At 47.4% G+C, this 22,552-nt stretch overlaps 2 protein-coding genes across 8 annotated transcripts in view; both read right to left on the bottom strand.

The window, feature by feature from the left end:
* LOC140399124 (transmembrane protein 268-like) overlaps positions 1-12,256 on the bottom strand; it is a 60,762-nt gene extending 48,506 nt beyond the window's left edge. For 5 of the 7 annotated variants that reach the window (XR_011937635.1, XM_072488315.1, XM_072488320.1 and 2 more), the window contains exons 1-3: positions 9,576-9,717; positions 5,320-5,429; positions 90-197 (exon numbers count right to left, since the gene is read on the bottom strand). Coding sequence is in view for 6 of the 7 variants with exons in the window: in XM_072488315.1 (XP_072344416.1) it covers positions 90-197; positions 5,320-5,429; positions 9,576-9,672 (315 nt within the window). In the remaining variant the exon portion in view is untranslated. Of the gene's footprint in view, positions 1-89; positions 198-5,319; positions 5,430-9,472; positions 9,718-11,871 lie in introns of those variants that run through there. The other 2 variants (XM_072488318.1, XM_072488317.1) reach the window with 2 other exon arrangements.
* A 4,040-nt stretch (positions 12,257-16,296) lies between these two features.
* Positions 16,297-22,024, bottom strand: atp6v1g1 (ATPase H+ transporting V1 subunit G1). Its single transcript, XM_072488314.1, has 3 exons — positions 21,856-22,024; positions 18,498-18,598; positions 16,297-17,294 (listed from the first exon to the last, which is right to left on the bottom strand). The coding sequence occupies exons 1-3, from the start codon at positions 21,935-21,937 to the stop codon at positions 17,121-17,123; spliced, it is 357 nt and encodes a 118-aa protein (XP_072344415.1). The 5' UTR covers positions 21,938-22,024; the 3' UTR covers positions 16,297-17,120.
* Positions 22,025-22,552: the final 528 nt, after the last annotated feature.

The raw sequence follows: 22,552 nt of genomic DNA, 5'->3' as shown, positions 1-22,552 counted from the left end.
AATATTTTCAATGAGCTACTACAACAGATTCTACTGTGTTTTCTTTATGCTATGGCAAATCATAATCCCTCCTCACAAAAAAAACTCACCACGACCAGTACCAGCCTGAAGGCCCGAGAGTTAAAGAATATGTATCTTCGTACCTCTGAATCCATCAGTGAACTCTCAATTTGATTTCTGTAATCGCCTGAAGGTAGCTGTAGTTAGAAAGAAAAACAGCATCTTTCGGCAAGCAGTTTACAGGAGTAGTTCCAGGCATGGGAAACGTCAGTTAGGAGGATAGATTGGAGAGGTTGGGACTGTTCTCCTTGGAGGGAAGGCAGCCGAGTGGAGATTTAGAACATAGGAATTAGGAGCAGAAGTAGACAATACAGGCCTTCGAGCCTGCTCCGCCATTCATTAAAATCATGGCTGATCTCTTCCTGGTCTCAAATCCACCTCCCCTACTGGTGTCACATGTCCCTTTAACCCATTTTTAAAAAATCAAAAATATATCTATCTCCTTCTTGAAACCATTTGATGATTCAGATTCCACCGCACTATGGGGCAGCGAACTCCACAAATGCACCACCCTCTGCAAGAAGGAGTTCCTCTGCATTTGACAGAGATATTCAAAATCGTGAGGTGGTTGGACAGACTAGATAGGGAGAAACTGTTTCTCCTTGTAAAAGAATCAGGAAAGAGGACACATCTCAAGGCGATTTGCAAAACAAACTGTGATGTGAGAAAAAAACGTTTTCACACAGCATGTGATTCAGGTCTGGAGTGCACTGCCTGGTAATGACGTGGAGACAGATTCAATTGAGGCATTCAAGAGGGCATTAGATGATTACTTCAATAGAAACAATGCGCAGGGATAAAATGAAAGGGGAGGGGAATGGCACTAGACCATAATGCTCATTTGGACAGCCGATGCTGACACGATGGGCCGAATGGCCTCCTTCTTTGTAACAATTCTGAGAGAAAACAGTGAAAGAAGGAAATGTAGAATAAAAGCAAATTACTGTGGACGCTGGAATCTGAAAGCAAAAGGGAAAATGCTGGAAAATCGCAGCAGGTCTGGCAGCATCTGTAAGGAGAGTAAAGAGCTACTGTTTCACGTACAGGTGACCCTTTGTCAAAGGAATGTAGAATATTGTGTTAGAACTACCACTGTATCCCACAAGTCAAATGCATCGATCAGATAAAAGATTGGCAACTGGATTCTCCGTTCCTGAGACAATGTTTTGATGCTGGAGCAGGATTCGTGGACTTCCACGACAGCAAAACTGGCGCCGCACCTTGACCGATTCAGCGGAGGAGCTAGCACCAGCGCCACGTGGAACACATCGATTCCAATGGGAAATGGTGCCGGATTCGCCGGGCCCATGATCGACGCTTGGGAGGCTGACAAGCTGCAGCCGCATATACACATTACACCCCACACACACTCATCCCAGCCAACAAGATGGCACTGGTTGCACTGGAGCACGTCCATCCCTCTGATGGGTTGGCTGGGACCAGAGGGCACCTAGGGGCGTAGCCTCGGGGCGACACCCATACGACCTGTGACTCTAAGTTCACAGCGGACAGTCAGCAGCATGCGCAGCCGCATGGCTGCCATCCAGGCTGCGGCAATGGTGTTCTATGCCCGTCCACTCTGACCCCACATCCCCGGGCCAAGCCCTGCTACTCTCCAAAGCCCTGGCAGAAGCCCCCTAGCCGACGGTACAACTGTCAACAAACGATGGCGGCATTGGAAACTTTCTCCCTCCTCTCTCCCTCAGCAGACGGCATCTTTTTCACAATTTTTCAAAGCAAAAGTGAACCGTGCCGTTGGGAATTCGCCCCAGTGGAGGCGGAAAATCACGGAGGCCCCGGAGAATGCCGGGTCAGGTCCGCTAATGATATGCCAACGGCGTTTACTGTACATGCGTTCTGCAACGCATTGCTGCCACTGTTGAAGCACCTGAGAATTACAATTTGACGTGAAACTGGCACCGGCCACAATTTTGCCGTCAAACTCGATTCTCCACCCAATTGTGCTTCACGATGACGGCGTCGGTCGACAGAGAACCCCGCCTTACACCAATGCACCATGATCTATCGACTTTTGAGGATCAATTAGAAACATCTATGGTTGAGATTTGCATCAAGAATTAGATGATTAGGGCGGCACGTGGCGCAGTGGTTAGCACTGCAGCCTACGGCGCTGAGGACCCGGGTTCGATTCCCGGCCCTGGGTCACTGGCCATGTGGAGTTTGCACATTGATTTGATTTGATTTATTATTGTCACATGTATTAGTATACAGTGAAAAGTATTGTTTCTTGCATGCTGTACAAACAAAGCATACCGTACATAGGGAAGGAAGGAGAGACTGCAGAATATAATGTTACAGTTATAGCAACGTGTAGAGAAAAGATCAAGTCTGATGGCAGTAAGGAAGAAGCTGTTCTTGAGTCGGATGGTACGTGACCTCAAACTTTGGTATCTTTTTCCTGACGGAAGAAGGTGGAAGACAGTATGTCCGGGGTACGTGGGGTCCTTAATTATGCTGGCTGCCTTTCCGAGGCAGCGGGAATTATAGATAGAGTCAATGGTTGGGAGGGGAGGCTGGTTTGCGTGATGGACTGGGCTACATTCACAACCTTTTGTAGTTTCCTGCGGTCTTGGGCAGAGCAGGCTCCATACCGAGCTGTGATACAACCAGAAAGGATGCTTTTTATGTTGCATCTGTAGAAGTTGGTGAGGGTCGTAGCTGACATGCCAAATTTCCTTAGTCTTCTGAGAAAGTAGAGTCACTGGTGGGCTTTCTTAACTACAGTGTCGGCATGAGGGGACCAGGACAGGCTGTTGGTGATCTGTACACCTAAAAACTTGAAGCTCTCGACCCTTTCTACTTCATTCCCATTGATGTAGACAGGGGCATGTTCTCCACTACGCTTCCTGAAGTCGATGACAATCTCCTTCGTTTTGTTGACGTTGAGGGAGAGATTATTGTCGTCGCACCAGTTCACCAGATTCTCTATCTCATTCCTATACTCTGTCTCATCATTGTTTGAAAATCGACCCACTACGGTGGTGTCATCAGCAAATTTGAAAATCGAGTTGGAGGGGAATTTGGCCACACAGTCATAGGTGTATAAGGAGTACAGTAGGGGGCTGAGGACACAGCCTTGTGGGGCACCGGTTTGAGATTGATCGTGGAGGAGCTGTTGTTGCCTATCTTTACTGATTGTGGCCTGTGGGTTAGAAAGTTCAGGATCCAGTCGCAGAGGGAGGAACCGAGGAAACTCCATTGAGTTTGGAGATGAGTTTCATGGGAATTATGGTGTTGAAGGCTGAGCTGTAGTCGATAAATAGGAGTCTAACATAGGTGTCTTTGTTATCTAGGTGTTCCAGGGTAGAGTGCAGGGCCATGGAAATGGCGTCTGCTGTGGACCTGTTGCAGCGATAGGCGAACTGTAGTGGATCAAGGCAATCTGGGAGGCTGGAGTTGATTTGTGCCATGACTAACCTTTCGAAGCACTTCATGATGATGGATGTCAGAGCCACTGGACGATAGTTATTAAGGCACACTGCTTGACTTTTTTTTGGTACAGGGATGATGGTCATCTTCTTGAAGCAGATAGGGACCTCAGATTGTTGTAAAGAGAGGTTGAAGATGTCTGCGAATACCCCCGCCAGCTGATCCATGCAAGACCTGAGTGCTCGTCTGGGTACCCCATCCGGGCCAGTGGCTTTCCGTGGGTTGACCTTCGAGAAGGCTGCTCTGACGTCTGCAGTGGTGATCTCAGATACAAGTTCATCCGCGGCTTCTGGGGTGGAGGGCTCGCTCTCGCTGACCTCTTGCTCAAAGCGGGCATAGAATGCGTTGAGCTTATCAGGGAGGGGTGCGTTGGAGCCGACGATTTTACATGCCTTCATCTTGTAGCCCGTTATGTCTTGCAGACCTTGCCATAGACGGCGGGGATCCGTGTGGCTAGCCTGGGACTCGAGCTTGGTCCGGTACTGTCTTTTGGCATCTTTGCTGGATTTTTTTAGATCATATGTGGCTTTCTTGTAGAGGTTAGGGTCGCCTGACTTGAATGCCTCAGACCTAGACCTCAGCAAGCAGTGGACATCCCTGTTCATCCAGGGTTTCCGGTTTGGAAACACGCGGATTTGCTTCTTTTGCACACAGTCTTCTACGAACTTACTAATGAAGTCAGTTACTGTAGTGGCGTACTCATTCAGGCTGGTCGCAGAGTTTTTAAATACTGACCAGTCCACTGACTCTAAGCAGTCCCGTAAGAGATCATCCGATTCCTCAGACCAACAATTCACGACATTCTTTGACGGATTCTCCCGCTTCAGTTTTTGCTTATAAGCCGGGAGCAGGAGCACAGCCTTGTGGTCAGATTTGCCAAAGTGTGGGCGGGCGATAAGAGTGGTAGGCATGTTTGATATTTGTGTCGCAGTGGTCCAGGATGTTTGGGCCTCTGGTGGAACAGGTGACATGTTGGTGGTAACTTGGTAGTACGCTCTTGAACTTGACCTGATTGAAGTCCCCAGCTACAATTAACAAGGCCTTGGGATGTTTTGTTTCAAGGCTATTTGTGTTGGTGATTATTTCGTCCAGCACGATTTTCATGTTCGCATGGGGTGGGATGTAAACTGCTGTCAGGATAACGGAGCTGAATTCCCGTGGAAGGTAGTAGGGGCGGCATTTTAGTGTCAGGTATTCGAGGTCCGGGGAGCAGAAACTCGCCAGTGTTGCTACATCTAGGAACCAGGCGGTGTTGATTAGGAGACAGATTCCACCTCCCCTTGCCTTGCCTGAAGCCGCCGTACGGTCCATTTGGTGGATTGAGAAGCCCTCTGGTTGTAGGGCATAGTCCGGTGAAGCAGGAGTGAGCCATGTCTCCATGAAACAGAGCACACAGCAGTCCCTTAGTTCTCTTTGAAAAGTGAGTCTGGCTTTAAGTTTGTGTCTGCATGGGTTCTCCCTGTGTCTGCATGGGTTTCACCCCCACAACCCAAAGATGTGCAGGTTAGGTGGATTGGCCACGCTAAATTACCCCTTAATTGGAAAAGAAATAATTGGGTACTCTAAATTTAAAAAAAAGAATTAGATGTTTGAGGGAAATTACTGCAAACATAATAGTGTGCTTTTGAAACCAATACTTACAGAGCTAAAGACTAAGTCACCGCCATCCAGCACCTGTTATATTAAGAACTATTTACTCACCTGTTATAAAAATTCTAGTCTTCCCACTTGTTTGCATCTCCCTGTGAAATGCAAATATTTTTAGATCACAGGCAAATAGGTTAGCATCAGGTTAGGGAACTACTATACCTGAAGTCCCATTCCTTCCAGTCTCCTAGCACAGGCATCCATATCAAAGCTCTGGGACCAATAATAGCCATCACTGGTTAAAACCAGCACCACTTGGCCATTATGGAACACTAAAATATGAAAAAAAATAAGGTGTCATCAAATGGTGACCAAAGTGAGTAACCTAAGGAGGTTTACTTATTGCTAGCCAACTAACCAACATACTTTACACTTGAATAGGTGGGCCCATCTACCTTGTTATTTAAAAATTAATCTGCATTTTCTATTGACCGTCTGTTCATCTATTGCTGATTTTATATGTTCTGTACTCCTAAATACCCCAAAGCATTAATTGGAATTACCAGTTGGAATTACCAGCTTAAAGTGTTGCAAGCCATCCAATCTCAAAAATGTCAATCTAGTGATTCCAAGTTCATTCACCAACATAAATTGTAAATTGGAGCCACTTGAAAGAAATCGTGTGGAACCGCCGCAGGTGCAGATCTTAGTAGTTAGTAGTAGCAAATATTCAAACGAGAACTTTGTAGGCCGAAGTGGAGAAGGTGCCATGTGAGCAGTCAATGAACATGGGTCAGTTGGTCCTAGGATTGGGAGACTTAACTCTTGTGCCAAACCCAAAAACTATTTCTATGAATACTACCATATATTTGCGTATCCAACTGTAAGAGTTTGCAGAGACAAATGAGATTGCAAAGTGGCATTTTTGTATCAGGACAGGTCCGTTTTCTATTATATTCAGACCTGCCTGAGAGTCATCGAGGTCTACAGCACAGAAAAGGCCCTTTTGCCCATCGCATCTGCGCCGGTCAAAAACAAGCACCAAACTATTCTAATTCCACTTTCCAGCACTTGGCCCATTGCTTTGCATGCCCTGGGATTGCATGTGCACATCTAAATGTTTCTTAAATGTTATGAAAGTCTCTGTCTCCACCATGGTGTACATGCACACCAAGGTCCCTCTGATCCTCGGTGCTTCCCAGGGCCCTGCCGTTTATCATGTATTCCCTTGCCTTGTTTGTCCTGTCCAAGTCCATCACCTCACACTTATCCAGATTGAATTCCATTTCCACTGATCAGCCCATCTGACCAGCCTGTCTATATCCTGTAATCGAAGGCTATCCAGCTCACTCTTTAGTACCGCAACACTTTTTATATCATCTGTGATCAACCCTACTACATTCATGTCTAAATCATTTATATAAACCACAAATAGAAAGGGCCCCAACACTGACCCCTGTGGAACCCACTTGACACAGGCTTACAGTCAGAAAAACACCTATCACTCCCTGCTTCCTGCCACTCAGCCAATTCTGGATCCAATTTGCCAAATTTCCTTGGGTACCATCGACTCGTACCTTCGCTATCAGTCTCTCATGTGGGACCTTATCAAAAGCCTTGCTGAAGTCCAAGTAGACTACTTCAAATGTGTTTCCCTCATCTACATACTTGGTCAGCTCTTCAAAAAGTTCAATCAAGTTGGTCAGACATGAGCTCCCCGTAACAAAACCATGCTGACTGGTCTCGATTAATTCCTGTCCCTCCAAATGCAGGTTAATTCCATCTCTCAGAATTGCTTCCAATAACTTCCCCACCACTGAGGGTAGACCTGCTGGCCTGTAGTTTCCTGGTTTATCCCTTCCTCCCTTTTTGAATAATGGTACAATATTGGCTCACCTCCAGTCCTCTGGCACCTCTCCTATGGCCAGAAAGAAATTGAAAATTATTGCCAGTGCCCCTGATATTTCTACCCTTGCCTCACAATAAAACCAGACATTGGTATACATTTCATCTGGCCCTGAAGATGTGTCTACCTTTAAGCCTGCCAGACTAGTCAGAACCTCCATTCTGTCTATGTTAATCTCTTTCATTTTCATCACAGTCCTTCTCCATGATTTCTATGCCCACACTGTCCCTCTCACGAGTGAACGCCGAAACAAAGTATTCATTTAGAACCCTACCTATGTCAGAATCCTCCGGCCCCACACACAAATTACCCCTGTGCTCCTTAATGGTCCCTACTCTTTCCCCTAGTTATCCTTTTATCTTTAATGTACTTGTAAAACAACTTATAATTTTCCTTTATTTTACTTGCCAGTTTAATTTCATGTCCTCTTTTTGCTCTCCTAATTTCCTTTTTAAGTTTCCTTTTGCATGTTGTATATGGCTCTAGGGCTTCTGCTGTTTTGAGCCCTTGATATTGCCATAAGCCTCCCTTTTTCTTCTTATCCAATGCTGTACATCTCTGGATACCCAGGGTTCACTGGATTTGTTGGTCCCACCCTTTTATGTGATTGGAACATGTGCTTCTCACTGTTCTGTCACAGATTCACCTAAAAGTGTATTTTCCCAGTCCACTCTTGCCAAATCATATCTGATCTTGTTAAAATCGGCATTTCCCCAGTTTAGGACTTTGATCTCAGGTCCACCCTCGTCCTTTTTGTAGAACACTCATAGGACGCATGGTAGGATACAAAGCGATCTATTAAGATACACAACTAAACTATCACGCCTCGAGAGACCACCCTTCCCGACCTGCACCCAGGCCAAAGTTTTTATACTGTAAAGCCTTCCCAGTTCAGGGGAAAGCTCCACCCCCAATTACCTGGGGAGATCATACTCATTATGAATTCATGGGAACCGGATGGTGCACACTCCTTTCCTTCCCGGGGGGGGTCATAACACTTTTCCATCACAATCTTGAATCTAACGGAGTTATGATCGCTGTCTGCATACTTCAACCACTTGCCTGGCTTTGTTATTTAAAATTAAATTCAGGACCACCCCTCTCTTGTAGGACCTTCTCCCTACTGGCTAAAAAGTTCTCCTGGATGCATTTGAAGAATTCCACTCTCTCTAAATGTTTTACACTATGGCTACTCCGGTTAATTTTGGGGAAGTTGAAATCTTCCACTATCACTACCCTACTACTTTTACACTTCTCTGAAATTTGCCTACATATCTGCTCTTCTATTTCTCTCAGGCTGTTAGGGGGTCTATAGAATACACCCGGCAATGTGATTGCTCCTTTTGGTTTTTATAATTCTACCCATATGGCTTCAGTTGAAGAGCCTGCTAAGATGTTGTAACCCCTCCTTAATGCTGTACTTGATTTCCTGCTCAAAATTGCGACACCCCCTACTCTTTTACCTCCTCCCCTATTTCACCTGAAGATCCTGTATCCTGGAATATGGAACTGCCAGTCCTGCCCCTCTCTTAACCATGTCTCAAAGGCATCACACCCCCATGTTTTAATTTGTGCCCTTAATTCATCTGCCTTGTTCATCAGACTCCTTGCATTAAAATAAATACCATCCAATCTTGCGAAACTCCTTTGTGACTTAACTGATCTCGACATTCCATGCCTACCTGATACATTTGATGTCTCTTTTAATTTTGGCTGTACATCTATCCCTGCTGAAATTTCTCACGATTCCAGCCCCCTGCCAAATTAGTTTAAACTCTCCCCAAAGCAGTAGTTGGCTGCCACTGCTTTCCCCTACAGAGTCATTTCCCCCGATAGTAACCAAAACAGTATACCTGTTAGAAAGAAGGATGGCCATAGGGGACTCTTGCCTTCTTCTACTCTGCCTGGTGGTCACCCATGCCCTTTCTGTTTGTTCAATCCTCACCTGCGGTGTGACCACCTCACAGTAAATCCGCCCTCAGCTCCAGCACAGAAAATGTGGTTAGCCAGTAGCTGCAGTTGGACACATTTCCTGCACATGTGGCCACCAGGCACAACTAAGCTATTAGATTCTAAATGAAAGATACCATGTAAACCGCTGAGTTTTTGAATTGAAGCTGGTCTTTATAACACTAGTAGTTTAATTGCTCAGGTAGTGTGAACAATCCTCTGACGCACAGTAAAACGTCTTACAACACCAGGTTAATGTCCAACAGGTTTGTTTGGAATCACTAGCTTTCGAAGCGCAGCTCCTTCCTCAGGTGAGTAAAGGAGCTGTGCTCCGAAAGCTAGTGATTCCAAATAAACCTGTAGGACTTAGGTGTTGTAAGATTTCTTATTGTGCCCATACCCCCTTGACACCGGTCAGTCGAACACAAACGATTATTGTTACATTTTACGTAGTTTGGACAGGCATCGAATAATCTATATAAACCAGTTTTTTAAAATAAAAAATTAGATTTAACCAACCAGCTAACGAAGACGTGTTGAAATACCCATGGTCCTGATGTGGGATCTCAAATGCTGGTTTAGTGGCATTTGACAACCGCGGTGGAAAGTACATGGACCTGACCTTTCAGCCACTGGCCGGCGCCGTCCTGTTCTGCTGGACCGCTGTGAGGAGCCTGGGATGAATGATATCGAGCAGCGAGCCCCCCTCCACAAGCCATGCTCTCGGACCCGGTAATGACCAGACTAGCTCGTCTCTCTCAGCGGCACAGTCCACACACTGACCCTCCCACCCCTGTGGCTCGGGCGAGCCCACTCCTTCACCCACAAAATAATACATTATTATTATAATAAAAAAAAGCGACTATCATTAAAAAAACGTCTAGGTTTAGATTATCGTAGATCATATATTAACACGACATGGCTACATGGAGAACAGATCAACTTTTCAATAAAATGCTTTAAGTGTACTGCTCTCCAAACTGCTGGCGGAGAATGGAAATGTAGTTGCTGCTAGCCGTTTGTAATAATAATAATCTTGATTGTCTTACATAGGATTACAGAAATGGCCATTCGGCCCAACCATTTAGTAATAAATCTTTATTAGTGTCACAAGTAGACTTACATTAATTTCATCCTATTTGTTCTCATCTGTATCTACCATTGTTCTTTTTTAAATCCAAAAAGGGGCAATTTAGCGTGGCCAATCCACCTACCCTTTACATTTTTGGGTTGTGGGGGGTGAGACCCACCTAGACACAGGGAGAATGTGCAAACTCCACAAGGACAGTGACCTGGGACTGGGTTCGAATCCGGGTCCTCGGCGCCATGTGGCAGCAGTGCTAACAATTGTGCCACCCAAAATCTACCATCCATTTCACTCCCTCATACGTTTATCTAAATTTCCCTTAAATGCAACTGTACCACTGTTTGCAACCATTTGTTCAATAAAATGTCACCAATGTATCTGTTTCTTTCACATGACTCCTAATTCAAACTTCCCTGGTGTATTAGGTATTTAAAGTTGCCATAGTCCCAGATCACCATCGGCCTTGAGGGGAAGAGCTGACTGGTGCGGATTTGACCCGAGGATCACCACACCTCAGGTTGAGAAGGTTCATGAATAACCTCACCCGGTTTATTAACCAACCAAACCAGCGATCCGTTCTTTCTTCCATTGGCCCCTTGATTTGGCTGAAGGAACGTTCTGTTTGCAGCAGAGTGGGTAAACTCTCTTTCCTGAAATAAAACCAGAAAATGCTGGAAACACACAGCAGATCTGGCAGCATCTGCGGTGAGAGAAACAGAGTTAACGTCGGAGTCTGGATGACTTCTTCAGAGACGCCCCTCTATGACTTCTCTCTTTTCTGACTTTTGCCTTTGTCACTTGACCACTATGGCTAGTCAGCAGTTGTTTTTCTACTTTTTTCCCCTCACATTCAATAAACTTCTAACCCTTTTAAAAATATCGCTTTAACTTCAGGGGTCGTAAAGTATGTGGAAAAAAATGTATGTATTAACAAACTCCAAAGACCTGGCCTTTAGTCCAGAGCCTATGTCTATCCGGACTCCCAGGCACCAAGGCTCACAACAAACCTAAATGAAACAAAACATTTTTACCTCAACACAATAAAATATAGAAATTCAACTTAAAATTACGCACTGTTCCTAACAATGGCCAAATCCAATCAACTATTCTTCAAGTGCTGTATGCTGTAATTAGATACAGCACTTGGGTGACGATCAAATGATATGAGGGGGAAGGCGGGGTCAGGCTATTCAGTTGGACGATCAGCCATGATTATAATGAATGGCAGAGCAGGCTTGAAGGGCCACCGCCAGCTCCTATTTTCTATCCAAGTAGGTGACAACCTGGGCGTGATTCTCCTTTTTGCCAGTGCCCGGGGGTTTCCCGGCGGTGTCGGGCTGCCCCACAATGGGAAACCTCATTGACCACCGGCGTAAATGAGAATCCCGCCGGCGGGCTGGGCTGAAATGTGGTGCGGCAGGGTGGAGAATCCAGCACCCTATTAACTCAAAAGTAAAGCCCCACAAACTGGAACAGAATAGTGTTGAGTGAGGGAGGCATGTTTCCCAAGGCAATAGAAACATTCTTTGCTGGTCTTGAAATGTGTTACAGGATCTTCAAAATGCAGCTTCAAAGGCAAAGTGGGCCAGTTTAATTTCTCAACAGGTCACCTCTGGCAATGCAATAATCCTGCAGCATTGCAGTTGAATTGAAACCAAGGTGATGTGCTCCGGTCCTACTATTCAATTCATTCAAATTTATTATTTTTTTTCTACTGGTGTCATTCGTTGATAGGGCTTGCCACTGAATATCACTTAAATGCTCGAGGCAGAATGTTTAGAGTAAATGCAATGGAAACAATTTATCTTCTGCAGAAAATCAGCAAACTCACTGATGTTAATTTCTGTTGGAGAATTGCCAATGTAGTCAGTACGTAATGTCCAAAATAGAAACTTAAATCTCTTGCTGCTAAATCTGTCTTCTGTTCGCTGTAGGTACAATTAATCTCCAACCTCCCTTCGTCCTGTTACTGCGAGTTAACAATGCATCCTTAGTCTCCGCCCCACATCAACATTTTCCGATCCATTAAACAAAATCAACTCAAGACAGCTTTTGTGAGGAATTATCACTGGTTGCCAGATGCACACAATGAGATTTGTGCTAACAGATTGTAGACGTTTGCATCTTGGTCATGTTATTGCTTTAAGGTGGTGTAGACTATTGTTGCTCAGTTAACAATGTTGATGGAAAGCATTCAACAAGGCATGGTTCTTCGGCTGGTGTGCTAGAGGCATAAGAGTGGATTGGTGCTGTTTGGTTTGTGCACCTTTATAAATCATTAACCTCAGGAAAGGTTTCCAACAGTTTTTACCTATGTACACTGACACTTTTTTTTAAAATAGGAAGGATAAGAGTGCAGCTATTCTAACTGATAGTGAGAAATGATTGTCACTGATGCATCAGGAAAGTACTTTATTACAGAACTGCTGAGGTGGCTCGATGCTGAATCAAGGTATATTTTATTAGATGCAGGAGGAATGATAATAACATTTGGAATATCAGTGTTTTGTTGACTTTCGCTCTCTGCCCCTCGACCTTGCTGCGGTGTGATTGCATGGACACTGGCAATTTTTCCACAGAATCATGTAAAGCATACACCTTCACACTGTTTGCCTAACCAAGGTAATTAATCACAAGTAATTTGCTAGACATAGGAGGTGGAAGGACAAATGCCAGTCTAAATAACTGACATTACCAGACCAGACCAGATATTCAGGACGCCAAAGCATGTAATGAGGCAGTGGGGAAGGGAACACTGACAAAGGAGAGTATTTGCAGGCACGGAGATGGGTTGAAGTGTGTATACTTCAACGCAAGAAGCATCAGGAATAAGGTGGGTGAACTTAAGGCATGGATCGGTACTTGGGACTACGATGTGGTGGCCATCACGGAAACTTGGATAGAAGAGGGGCAGAAATGGTTGTTGGAGGTCCCTGGTTATAGATGTTTCAATAAGATTAGGGAGGGTGGTAAAAGAGGTGGGGGGGGTGGCATTATTAATTAGAGATAGTATAACAGCTGCAGAAAGGCAGTTCGAGGAGTATCACCCTATTGAGGTAGTATGGGTTGAAGTCAGAAATAGGAAAGGAGCAGTCACCTTGTTAGGAGTTTTCTATAGGCCCCCCAATAGTAGCAGAGATGTGGAGGAACAGATTGGGAAACAGATTTTAGAAAGGTGCAGAAGTCATAGGGTAGTAGTCATGGGCGACTTTAACTTCCCAAATATTGAGTGGAAACTCTTTAGATCAAATAGTTTGGATGGGGTGGTGTTTGTGCAGTGTGTCCAGGAAGCTTTTCTAACACAGTATGTAGATTGTCCAACCAGAGGAGGGGCAATATTGGATTTAGTACTGGGTAATGAACCAGGGCAAGTAATAGATTTGTTAGTGGGGGAGCATTTTGGAGATAGTGACCACAATTCTGTGACTTTCACTTTAGTAATGGAGAGGGATAGGTACGTGCAACAGGGCAAGGTTTACAATTGGGGGAAGGGTAAATATGATGTTGTCAGACAAGAATTGAAGTGCATAAGTTGGGAACATAGGCTGGCAGGGAAGGACACAAGTGAAATGTGGAACTTGTTCAAGGAACAGGTGCTACGTGTCCTTGATATGTATGTCCCTGTCAGGCAGGGAAGAGATGGTCGAGTGAGGGAACCATGGTTGACAAGAGAGGTTGAATGTCTTGTTAAGAGGAAAAAGGTGACTTATGTAAGGCTGAGGAAACAAGGTTCAGACAGGGCATTGGAGGGATACAAGATAGCCAGGAGGGAACTGAAGAAAGGGATTAGGAGAGCTAAGAGAGGGCATGAACAATCTTTGGCGGGTAGGATCAAGGAAAACCCCAAGGCCTTTTACACATATGTGAGAAATATGAGAATGACTAGAGCGAGGGTAGGTCCGATCAAGGACAGTAGCGGGAGATTGTGTATTGAGTCTGAAGAGATAGGCGAGGTCTTGAATGAGTACTTTTCTTCTGTATTTACAAATGAGAGGGGCAATATTGTTGGAGAGGACAGTGTGAAACAGATTGGTAAGCTCGAGGAAATACTTGTTAGGAAGGAAGATGTGTTGGGCATTTTGAAAAACTTGAGGATAGACAAGTCCCCCGGGCCTGACGGGATATATCCAAGGATTCTATGGGAAGCAAGAGATGAAATTGCAGAGCCGTTGGCAATTATCTTTTCGTCCTCACTGTCAACAGGGGTGGTACCAGGGGATTGGAGAGTGGCGAATGTCGTGCCCCTGTTCAAAAAAGGAACTAGGGATAACCCTGGGAATTACAGGCCAGTTAGTCTTACTTCGGTGGTAGGCAAAGTAATGGAAAGGGTACTGAAGGATAGGATTTCTGAGCATCTGGAAAGACACTGCTTGATTAGGGATAGTCAGCACGGATTTGTGAGGGGTAGGTCTTGCCTTACAAATCTTATTGAATTCTTTGAGGAGGTGACCAAGCATGTGGATGAAGGTAAAGCAGTGGATGTAGTGTACATGGATTTTAGTAAGGCATTTGATAAAGTTCCCCATGGTAGGCTTCTGCACAAAGTAAGGAGGCATGGGATAGTGGGAAATTTGGCCAGTTGGATAACGAACTGGCTAACCGATAGAAGTCAGAGAGTGGTGGTGGATGGCAAATATTCAGCCTGGATCCCAGTTACCAGTGGTGTACCGCAGGGATCAGTTCTGGGTCCTCTGCTGTTTGTGATTTTCATTAATGACTTGGATGAGGGAGTTGAAGGGTGGGTCAGTAAATTTGCAGATGATACGAAGATTGGTGGAGTTGTGGATAGTAAGGAGGGCTGTTGTCGGCTGCAAAGAGACATAGATAGGATGCAGAGCTGGGCTGAGAAGTGGCAGATGGAGTTTAACCCTGAAAAGTGTGAGGTTGTCCATTTTGGAAGGACAAATATGAATGCGGAATACAGGGTTAACGGTAGAGTTCTTGGCATTGTGGAGGAGCAGAGAGACCTTGGGGTCTATGTTCATACATCTTTGAAAGTTGCCACTCAAGTGGATAGAGCTGTGAAGAAGGCCTATGGTGTGCTCGCGTTCATTAACAGAGGGATTGAATTTAAGAGCCGTGAGGTGATGATGCAGCTGTACAAAACTTTGGTAAGGCCACATTTGGAGTACTGTGTACAGTTCTGGTCGCCTCATTTTAGGAAGGATGTGGAAGCTCTGGAAAAGGTGCAAAGAAGATTTACCAGGATGTTGCCTGGAATGGAGAGTAGGTCTTACGAGGAAAGGTTGAGGGTGCTAGGCCTTTTCTCATTAGAGCGGAGAAGGATGAGGGGCGACTTGATAGAGGTTTATAAGATGATCAGGGGAATAGATAGAGTAGACAGTCAGAGACTTTTTCCCCAGGTGGAACACACCATTACAAGGGGACATAAATTTAAGGTGAAAGGTGGAAGATATAGGAGGGATATCAGAGGTAGGTTCTTTACCCAGAGAGTAGTGGGGGCATGGAATGCACTGCCTGTGGAAGTAGTTGAGTCGGAAACATTAGTGACCTTCAAGCAGCTGTTGGATAGGTACATGGATTACGGGAAAATGTTATAGTGTAGATTTATTTGTTCTTAAGGGCAGCACGGTAGCATTGTGGATAGCACAATTGCTTCACAGATCCATGGTCCCAGGTTCGATTCCGGCTTGGGTCATTGTCTGTGCGGAGTCTGCACGTCCTCCCCGTGTCTGCGTGGGTTTCCTCCGGGTGCTCCGGTTTCCTCCCACAGTCCAAAGATGTGCGGGTTAGGTGAATTGGCCAATGATAAATTGCCCTTAATGTCCAAATTGCCCTTGGTGTTGGGTGGAGGTGTTGAGTTTGGGTAGGGTGCTCTTTCCAAGAGCTGGTGCAGACTCAGGGGGCCGAATGGCCTCCTTCTGCACTGTAGATTCAATGATAATCTATGATTAATCTAGGACAAAGGTTCGGCACAACATCGTGGGCTGAAGGGCCTGTTCTGTGCTGTATTTTCTATGTTCTATGTTCTATGTTCAGACAGATTTTATCAACAAGCTAGAAATCACATTTTAAAAATATTTACTGAATTATCTTTTATTCTACACCAGTGAAGTAACAGATCAACAGGATAAAAAAATGATATCCATCCTGTGCACAAATAGACTGGAACCACAAGAACCAAACCAATTGTAGATTCCTGATGAAATAACCAAAAAATCATTTTCAATTTAACCAGGACAAGTGACCATGCGGAATAAAAATAAACCTGGGTACAAATGAGAAGAGACAGTGATTTATTGCTACAGATTTATTAGGAGAAAGATGGTTATTTTCTGAACTCAAACCAAATTCCAGAAAACAAAAAGGTAACAAGCAGCACAAGACATTGCTAGATGCAGTTCGAGTGGAAATATAAAACTGTGTCCAACTTGTGTGCTATATTATACTGCATAACTAAATCAACACAAAATGGGAAACATTTGAACCATGAACTGCTAAACAGCTTTAATTCTGAAGAAAAAGCTCAATAGGGCAAAGTTCTTATTTCTGAATTGGATATTAATGACATGCAGACAGACAGACACTTTACCAAGAGGTTCATATACACCAACTAATTTGGACCATTAAATGATTTACAAGTGCACAAGACCGTTGAGGCTCACAGTTGCAACTTGGGTCCACTTCCAAATTAGATCCAATTAAAGCAATAATAAATATCCTGCATTTAATTTTAGAAAATGTCCAGCATATCCCATTGAGATCCAAATATTTTTCAAATACACACAATTATAGGTTACTTTTCTGATCTGTCTCCTCCTCAAAATTGCCGTTCACTTATTAAAGGTTTAACCTTCTCTCTCCTTTTTGTAAATAGTAACTCATTTACAGTTCTAGCACCTAGTTTTGCCTGGAGAATCTAGTGGAAAAGGAGTACTTTGTTTCACTGTTAAGGACACTTCACAGTAGGAACTCAAACTGCTCTTTTTTTCAAAATCATCTGATGCAGATTTTATTGAGACGTAAAAGTGCTGCACAAATAAGGAATATCCATAATCATGGTAATGTCACAGAAAATTGCTATCTCAATGGTAGTTTGGTATTGCTTAATGCATTAATCTAACCATTAATGCGAAAGTTTACATGGATTTCTGGCTTTATGTCACAAATCAAGCCAAGAAGATTATTCAAGACATTTTCCTTGTGTTGCTCGTAGTCTGCTCCAATTCTCTTAATTTTCTCTTGGGTGTCTTTGTCTACTTCAGTTGCTGAATTACCATGTGATCCAAGTGCCTGAAAAGGAATGTTAAAATGTCAAAGTGTAAACAGGACCCATACTGGACCCTTTCCCCAGAGTTGTGAAACACAATCAAGTAGCAACAGCGTCCATTAAATATTAATCAGTAATTCCCGTCAAGCATCAAAATTCGTGAACAATTCTAGCTGCTCAAAGTCTCATTGAATAATGTTGAAAATGTTTTGTACCATTTGATAACAATGACAATCAACAAACAGAACTTGGCGATGTGAATGGCATGCAATGCAGAACCACGTCACATCTGGTTAAAGGCACCTTGGTTTGGTCAGCCACCGGGTACTGCATCACGATGCTACATACATCAAAATCAACAAAACCAGCCCCATCTCCAATCATTAAACAGCTGTCCTTGTCAAAAGCCTGTACTTTTTAAAAAACTTTTTCTGAGTTCCAAAGCCAGGGCTCAGAGTGTGGGTCAGGGGCGAACCCCTAATCCAGCTCCTCGCCTGCTCCAAAAAACTAATTCAAATTGAATCCAATTTATGGTCCCCACAAGAGACATACCAGATCTGAACCAAAGGCTCAATCTCCATTACACTTGATCTTAGCCAAACGGCCGCTGTACTGTGCCACGAAAGCAGGACCACAAGTGCTGGATCTCGCATTCGGTTTCACAGCAAGGCAATTGAAGTTAACCGATTCCAAGGAGATCAGAGTGGGGCAGCACAGTGGTTAGTACTGCTGCCCCTGGTTCGATTCCGACCAAGGGTGACTGTGTGTGGAGTTTCCACGTTCTCTCCATGTCTCTGTGGGGTTTCTCTGGTTATTCCGGTTTCCTCCCAATGCAAAGATGTGCAGATTAGGTGGATTGACTAGGCTAAATTGCCACTAGTGGGGTTGGGTCTTACTGCAGACTCGATGGGCCGAATGGCCTCCTTCTGCACTGTAGGAATTCTAGGATTAGCAATCATTAACTGAAGCTCAACAGTTGGATTTCTCAAGGAATGGCACTCAACCAGCAAGCTTCCAATTTCAGAAACGTCTATTATAAATAACAAGGGTGCGATATAGAAGCTCAGAATGGGAGAATTTGCAAAAGAGAATAAATAGGATCGCTAACTTTAATTGTTAGGCGTTCAATACTTAGATTTTAGCCTTCAAGACTTTTAGATTTTAGCGTAACTTGCCGTAATCTTTCCAGTTTACACTAAAATCTACAGTATGATTTTACCACGTACAGAATTTTCCTTCTCTTTAAAGTCCTTCTCTCTCTGTAGACGATACTGCTCAATCTCTGCCTGAGCTTCCTCTTTTGCTTGCTTCAATCTGCGATTCTTCCCTGCAATTTAATAACATTTTAAATTCCATTGAAACAGAAAACAAACAAAAATAACCTGGGAAACATTTAAAAACAGAACTTTTAGGTAGATTGAGTGAGCCACCATGTCTGCACATTTGTTGATTTTGAATGCTCACTACAACAGGCTATCGATCATTAGATTGATGTGAAATGTAACGCCTCAGTGAATTCAGATAAACAGCCATTCCACAGAATGTTGCAACAGTTATCAATTATTCAATTATCAAGTTCACTCGAGACATGGAATGATCACTAGTGTTGCAAATGACCCAAGATCCTAAAGAAAAATAGAATGGAAGATTAAAGTACACACCGACATGGCCGGTCTCCTATTAACTTGGCTCAACAGTATTCGCCACACATCACCAACTTTCCATCAAAAAATTGTTAATTTTCTTCCATAAAAGGACGGCTTGCAATCTGCAGACTACATTAGAGTTTCAAAAGTAGCAAAAAGCACATTCAAGTTAAAAAAAAAAAAAATTGGAAATTAAAATCGCTTTGGCCTTTTATACACAAATACTCCCACATTTTGGGAGCATTGCTGGTAAGGCAGAACTTAACCATTACACAACCTGCACAAAGTGACTCAGCAGCCCCAGAAATATTTGAAATGCACCAAGTGCTCTCTGAAAAAAATACAAGTGAATGAATGCTAAGTAACAAGCAAATTGGGGGGCGGGGGGGAAAGAGAGAACGCAGGGGCGGGCGGGGAAGAGAGAACAGGGGGGTGGGAGGAGAGAGAACGGATCGGGGGGGGGGTTGAAGAAAGGCGGGGGGGGGGGGGGGGGGGGGGAGTGGTTAAATGCAGGGGTAGACCGGGGGAGGGGCACCCAGTAATAGGAGGGGCGCCCAGTAATAGGGGGGGCGCCCAGTAATAGGGGGGGCGCCCAGTAATAGGGGGGGGCCCAGTAATGGGACGGGGGGGGGGGGGCGGTAATGGGACGGGGGGGGCGGTAATGGGACGGGGGGGGCGGTAATGGGACGGGGGGGGCGGTAATGGGACGGGGGGGGCGGTAATGGGACGGGGGGGGCGGTAATGGGACGGGGGGGGCGGTAATGGGACGGGGGGGGCGGTAATGGGACGGGGGGGGCGGTAATGGGACGGGGGGGGCGGTAATGGGACGGGGGGGGCGGTAATGGGACGGGGGGGGCGGTAATGGGACGGGGGGGGGCGGTAATGGGACGGGGGGGGCGGTAATGGGACGGGGGGGGCGGTAATGGGACGGGGGGGGCGGTAATGGGACGGGGGGGGCGGTAATGGGACGGGGGGGGCGGTAATGGGACGGGGGGGGGCGGTAATGGGACGGGGGGGGCGGTAATGGGACGGGGGGGGCGGTAATGGGACGGGGGGGGCGGTAATGGGACGGGGGGGGCGGTAATGGGACGGGGGGGGCGGTAATGGGACGGGGGGGGCGGTAATGGGACGGGGGGGGGCGGTAATGGGACGGGGGGGGGCGGTAATGGGACGGGGGGGGCGGTAATGGGACGGGGGGGGCGGTAATGGGACGGGGGGGGCGGTAATGGGACGGGGGGGGCGGTAATGGGACGGGGGGGGCGGTAATGGGACGGGGGGGGCGGTAATGGGACGGGGGGGGCGGTAATGGGACGGGGGGGGCGGTAATGGGACGGGGGGGGCGGTAATGGGACGGGGGGGGGGCGGTAATGGGACGGGGGGGGGGCGGTAATGGGACGGGGGGGGGGCGGTAATGGGACGGGGGGGGGCGGTAATGGGACGGGGGGGGGCGGTAATGGGACGGGGGGGGCGGTAATGGGACGGGGGGGGCGGTAATGGGACGGGGGGGGCGGTAATGGGACGGGGGGGCGGTAATGGGACGGGGGGGGCGGTAATGGGACGGGGGGGGCGGTAATGGGACGGGGGGGGCGGTAATGGGACGGGGGGGGCGGTAATGGGACGGGGGGGGCGGTAATGGGACGGGGGGGGCGGTAATGGGACGGGGGGGGCGGTAATGGGACGGGGGGGGCGGTAATGGGACGGGGGGGCGGTAATGGGACGGGGGGGCGGTAATGGGACGGGGGGGGCGGTAATGGGACGGGGGGGCGGTAATGGGACGGGGGGGCGGTAATGGGACGGGGGGGCGGTAATGGGACGGGGGGGCGGTAATGGGACGGGGGGGCGGTAATGGGACGGGGGGGCGGTAATGGGACGGGGGGGCGGTAATGGGACGGGGGGGCGGTAATGGGACGGGGGGGCGGTAATGGGACGGGGGGGCGGTAATGGGACGGGGGGGCGGTAATGGGACGGGGGGGCGGTAATGGGACGGGGGGGCGGTAATGGGACGGGGGGGCGGTAATGGGACGGGGGGGCGGTAATGGGACGGGGGGGCGGTAATGGGACGGGGGGGCGGTAATGGGACGGGGGGGCGGTAATGGGACGGGGGGGCGGTAATGGGACGGGGGGGCGGTAATGGGACGGGGGGGCGGTAATGGGACGGGGGGGCGGTAATGGGACGGTAATGGGACGGGGGGGCGGTAATGGGACGGGGGGGCGGTAATGGGACGGGGGGGCGGTAATGGGACGGGGGGGGCGGTAATGGGACGGTAATGGGATGGGGGGGCGGTAATGGGACAGGGGGGGCGGTAATGGGACAGAGGGGGGGGGCGGTAATGGGACGGGGGGGGGCGGTAATGGGACAGGGGGGGGGCGGTAATGGGACAGGGGGGGGCGGTAATGGGACGGGGGGGGGCAGTAATGGGACAGGGGGGGGGCAGTAATGGGACAGGGGGGGGGCAGTAATGGGACAGGGGGGGGGGGCAGTAATGGGACAGGGGGGGGGGGCAGTAATGGGACAGGGGGGGGGGCAGTAATGGGACAGGGGGGGGGGCAGTAATGGGACAGGGGGGGGCAGTAATGGGACAGGGGGGGGCAGTAATGGGACAGGGGGGGCAGTAATGGGACGGGGGGGGGCAGTAATGGGACAGGGGGGGGGCAGTAATGGGACAGGGGGGGGCAGTAATGGGACAGGGGGGGGGCAGTAATGGGACAGGGGGGGGGGGCAGTAATGGGACAGGGGGGGCAGTAATGGGACAGGGGGGGGGGCAGTAATGGGACAGGGGGGGGCAGTAATGGGATGATGGGGGGGGGGTCAGTTGTGGGACAGCCGGAACCCCAGCAACAACCCCCCCGCGCCGCTTCCTGCCCCAGGCCGGGTTATTCCACTGCCACGGAGCGCTCGGTGTTTGTTTGGTTTTTTTTGGAGGGGGGGGTCACTCACGCTTCCGAGCCTCGGCCACCTTCTCCGCCGCCCGTTTCTCGGCCTGAAGCAGCTGCTGGATCCCCTGTGACTGACTCGCCATTTCCAGCCGCTCCGCTCCAGCAGCTCACGTGATCCCGCTTCACGTGACCCTGTCGCCGTGACGCGTCAATCAGACTCGGCTTCGCCAAACCCGGAAATGAGGGAGGCGTTCAGCTGACTTGCAGCAGGAGGAGGAACAGTCTGGAGTGGCAACTGGAGGTGGGCAGGCTCTCCAGGACCCAGCAAGGGAAGGTTTGCCTGTCGCCCTCCATTTATTGCCATGGTGAAACTTGCACTTGAATAAAACTGGACCTTTTTTTTTTGATGGACCCATTCATTCATTGGGGCACCCAACTAAATATTGGTGCCCTCTCATGAAGCATGTTTACAAATGCACCCACATTGCTGTGAGAATTCTCCTCAAACAAGTATCAATTTGAATTGTAACTAAAAATTGTATTTCGAAGTCATAACTGAAGGTTAGCAGGATTTCATTCGTTTCAGACAATAAATTGGTGTACAGCAATAAAGCCTATCCTTTGTGAATTCTCTGACACTAGGAATCCTTGAAAGATGTGAAAGGTGCGGTGAATGGAACTACTGTTAGTTCACCAGTGCACTGTGATATGTTACTGCTGTATCATGTTACGTTATGTGTTTAACCCTGTGGGCTCCA

The sequence above is a fragment of the Scyliorhinus torazame genome, chromosome 22 (genome assembly GCF_047496885.1).
Source record: "Scyliorhinus torazame isolate Kashiwa2021f chromosome 22, sScyTor2.1, whole genome shotgun sequence".
In the NCBI taxonomy this organism is placed as follows: domain Eukaryota; kingdom Metazoa; phylum Chordata; class Chondrichthyes; order Carcharhiniformes; family Scyliorhinidae; genus Scyliorhinus; species Scyliorhinus torazame.
The sequence above is the reverse complement of the archived record's forward strand: the minus strand, read 5'-3'. Positions and strand labels throughout refer to the sequence as shown.

Coding starts and splice junctions, on each gene's coding strand:
- atp6v1g1 (XM_072488314.1), bottom strand. CDS start 21,937: ATGGCGAGTCAGTCACAGGGGATCCAGCAGCTGCTTCAGGCCGAGAAA. Junction 18,599..21,855: donor GGTGGCCGAGGCTCGGAAGC/GTGAGTGACCCC, acceptor ATTAAATTGCAG/GGAAGAATCGCAGATTGAAG. Junction 17,295..18,497: donor TTAAAGAGAAGGAAAATTCT/GTACGTGGTAAA, acceptor ATTCCTTTTCAG/GCACTTGGATCACATGGTAA.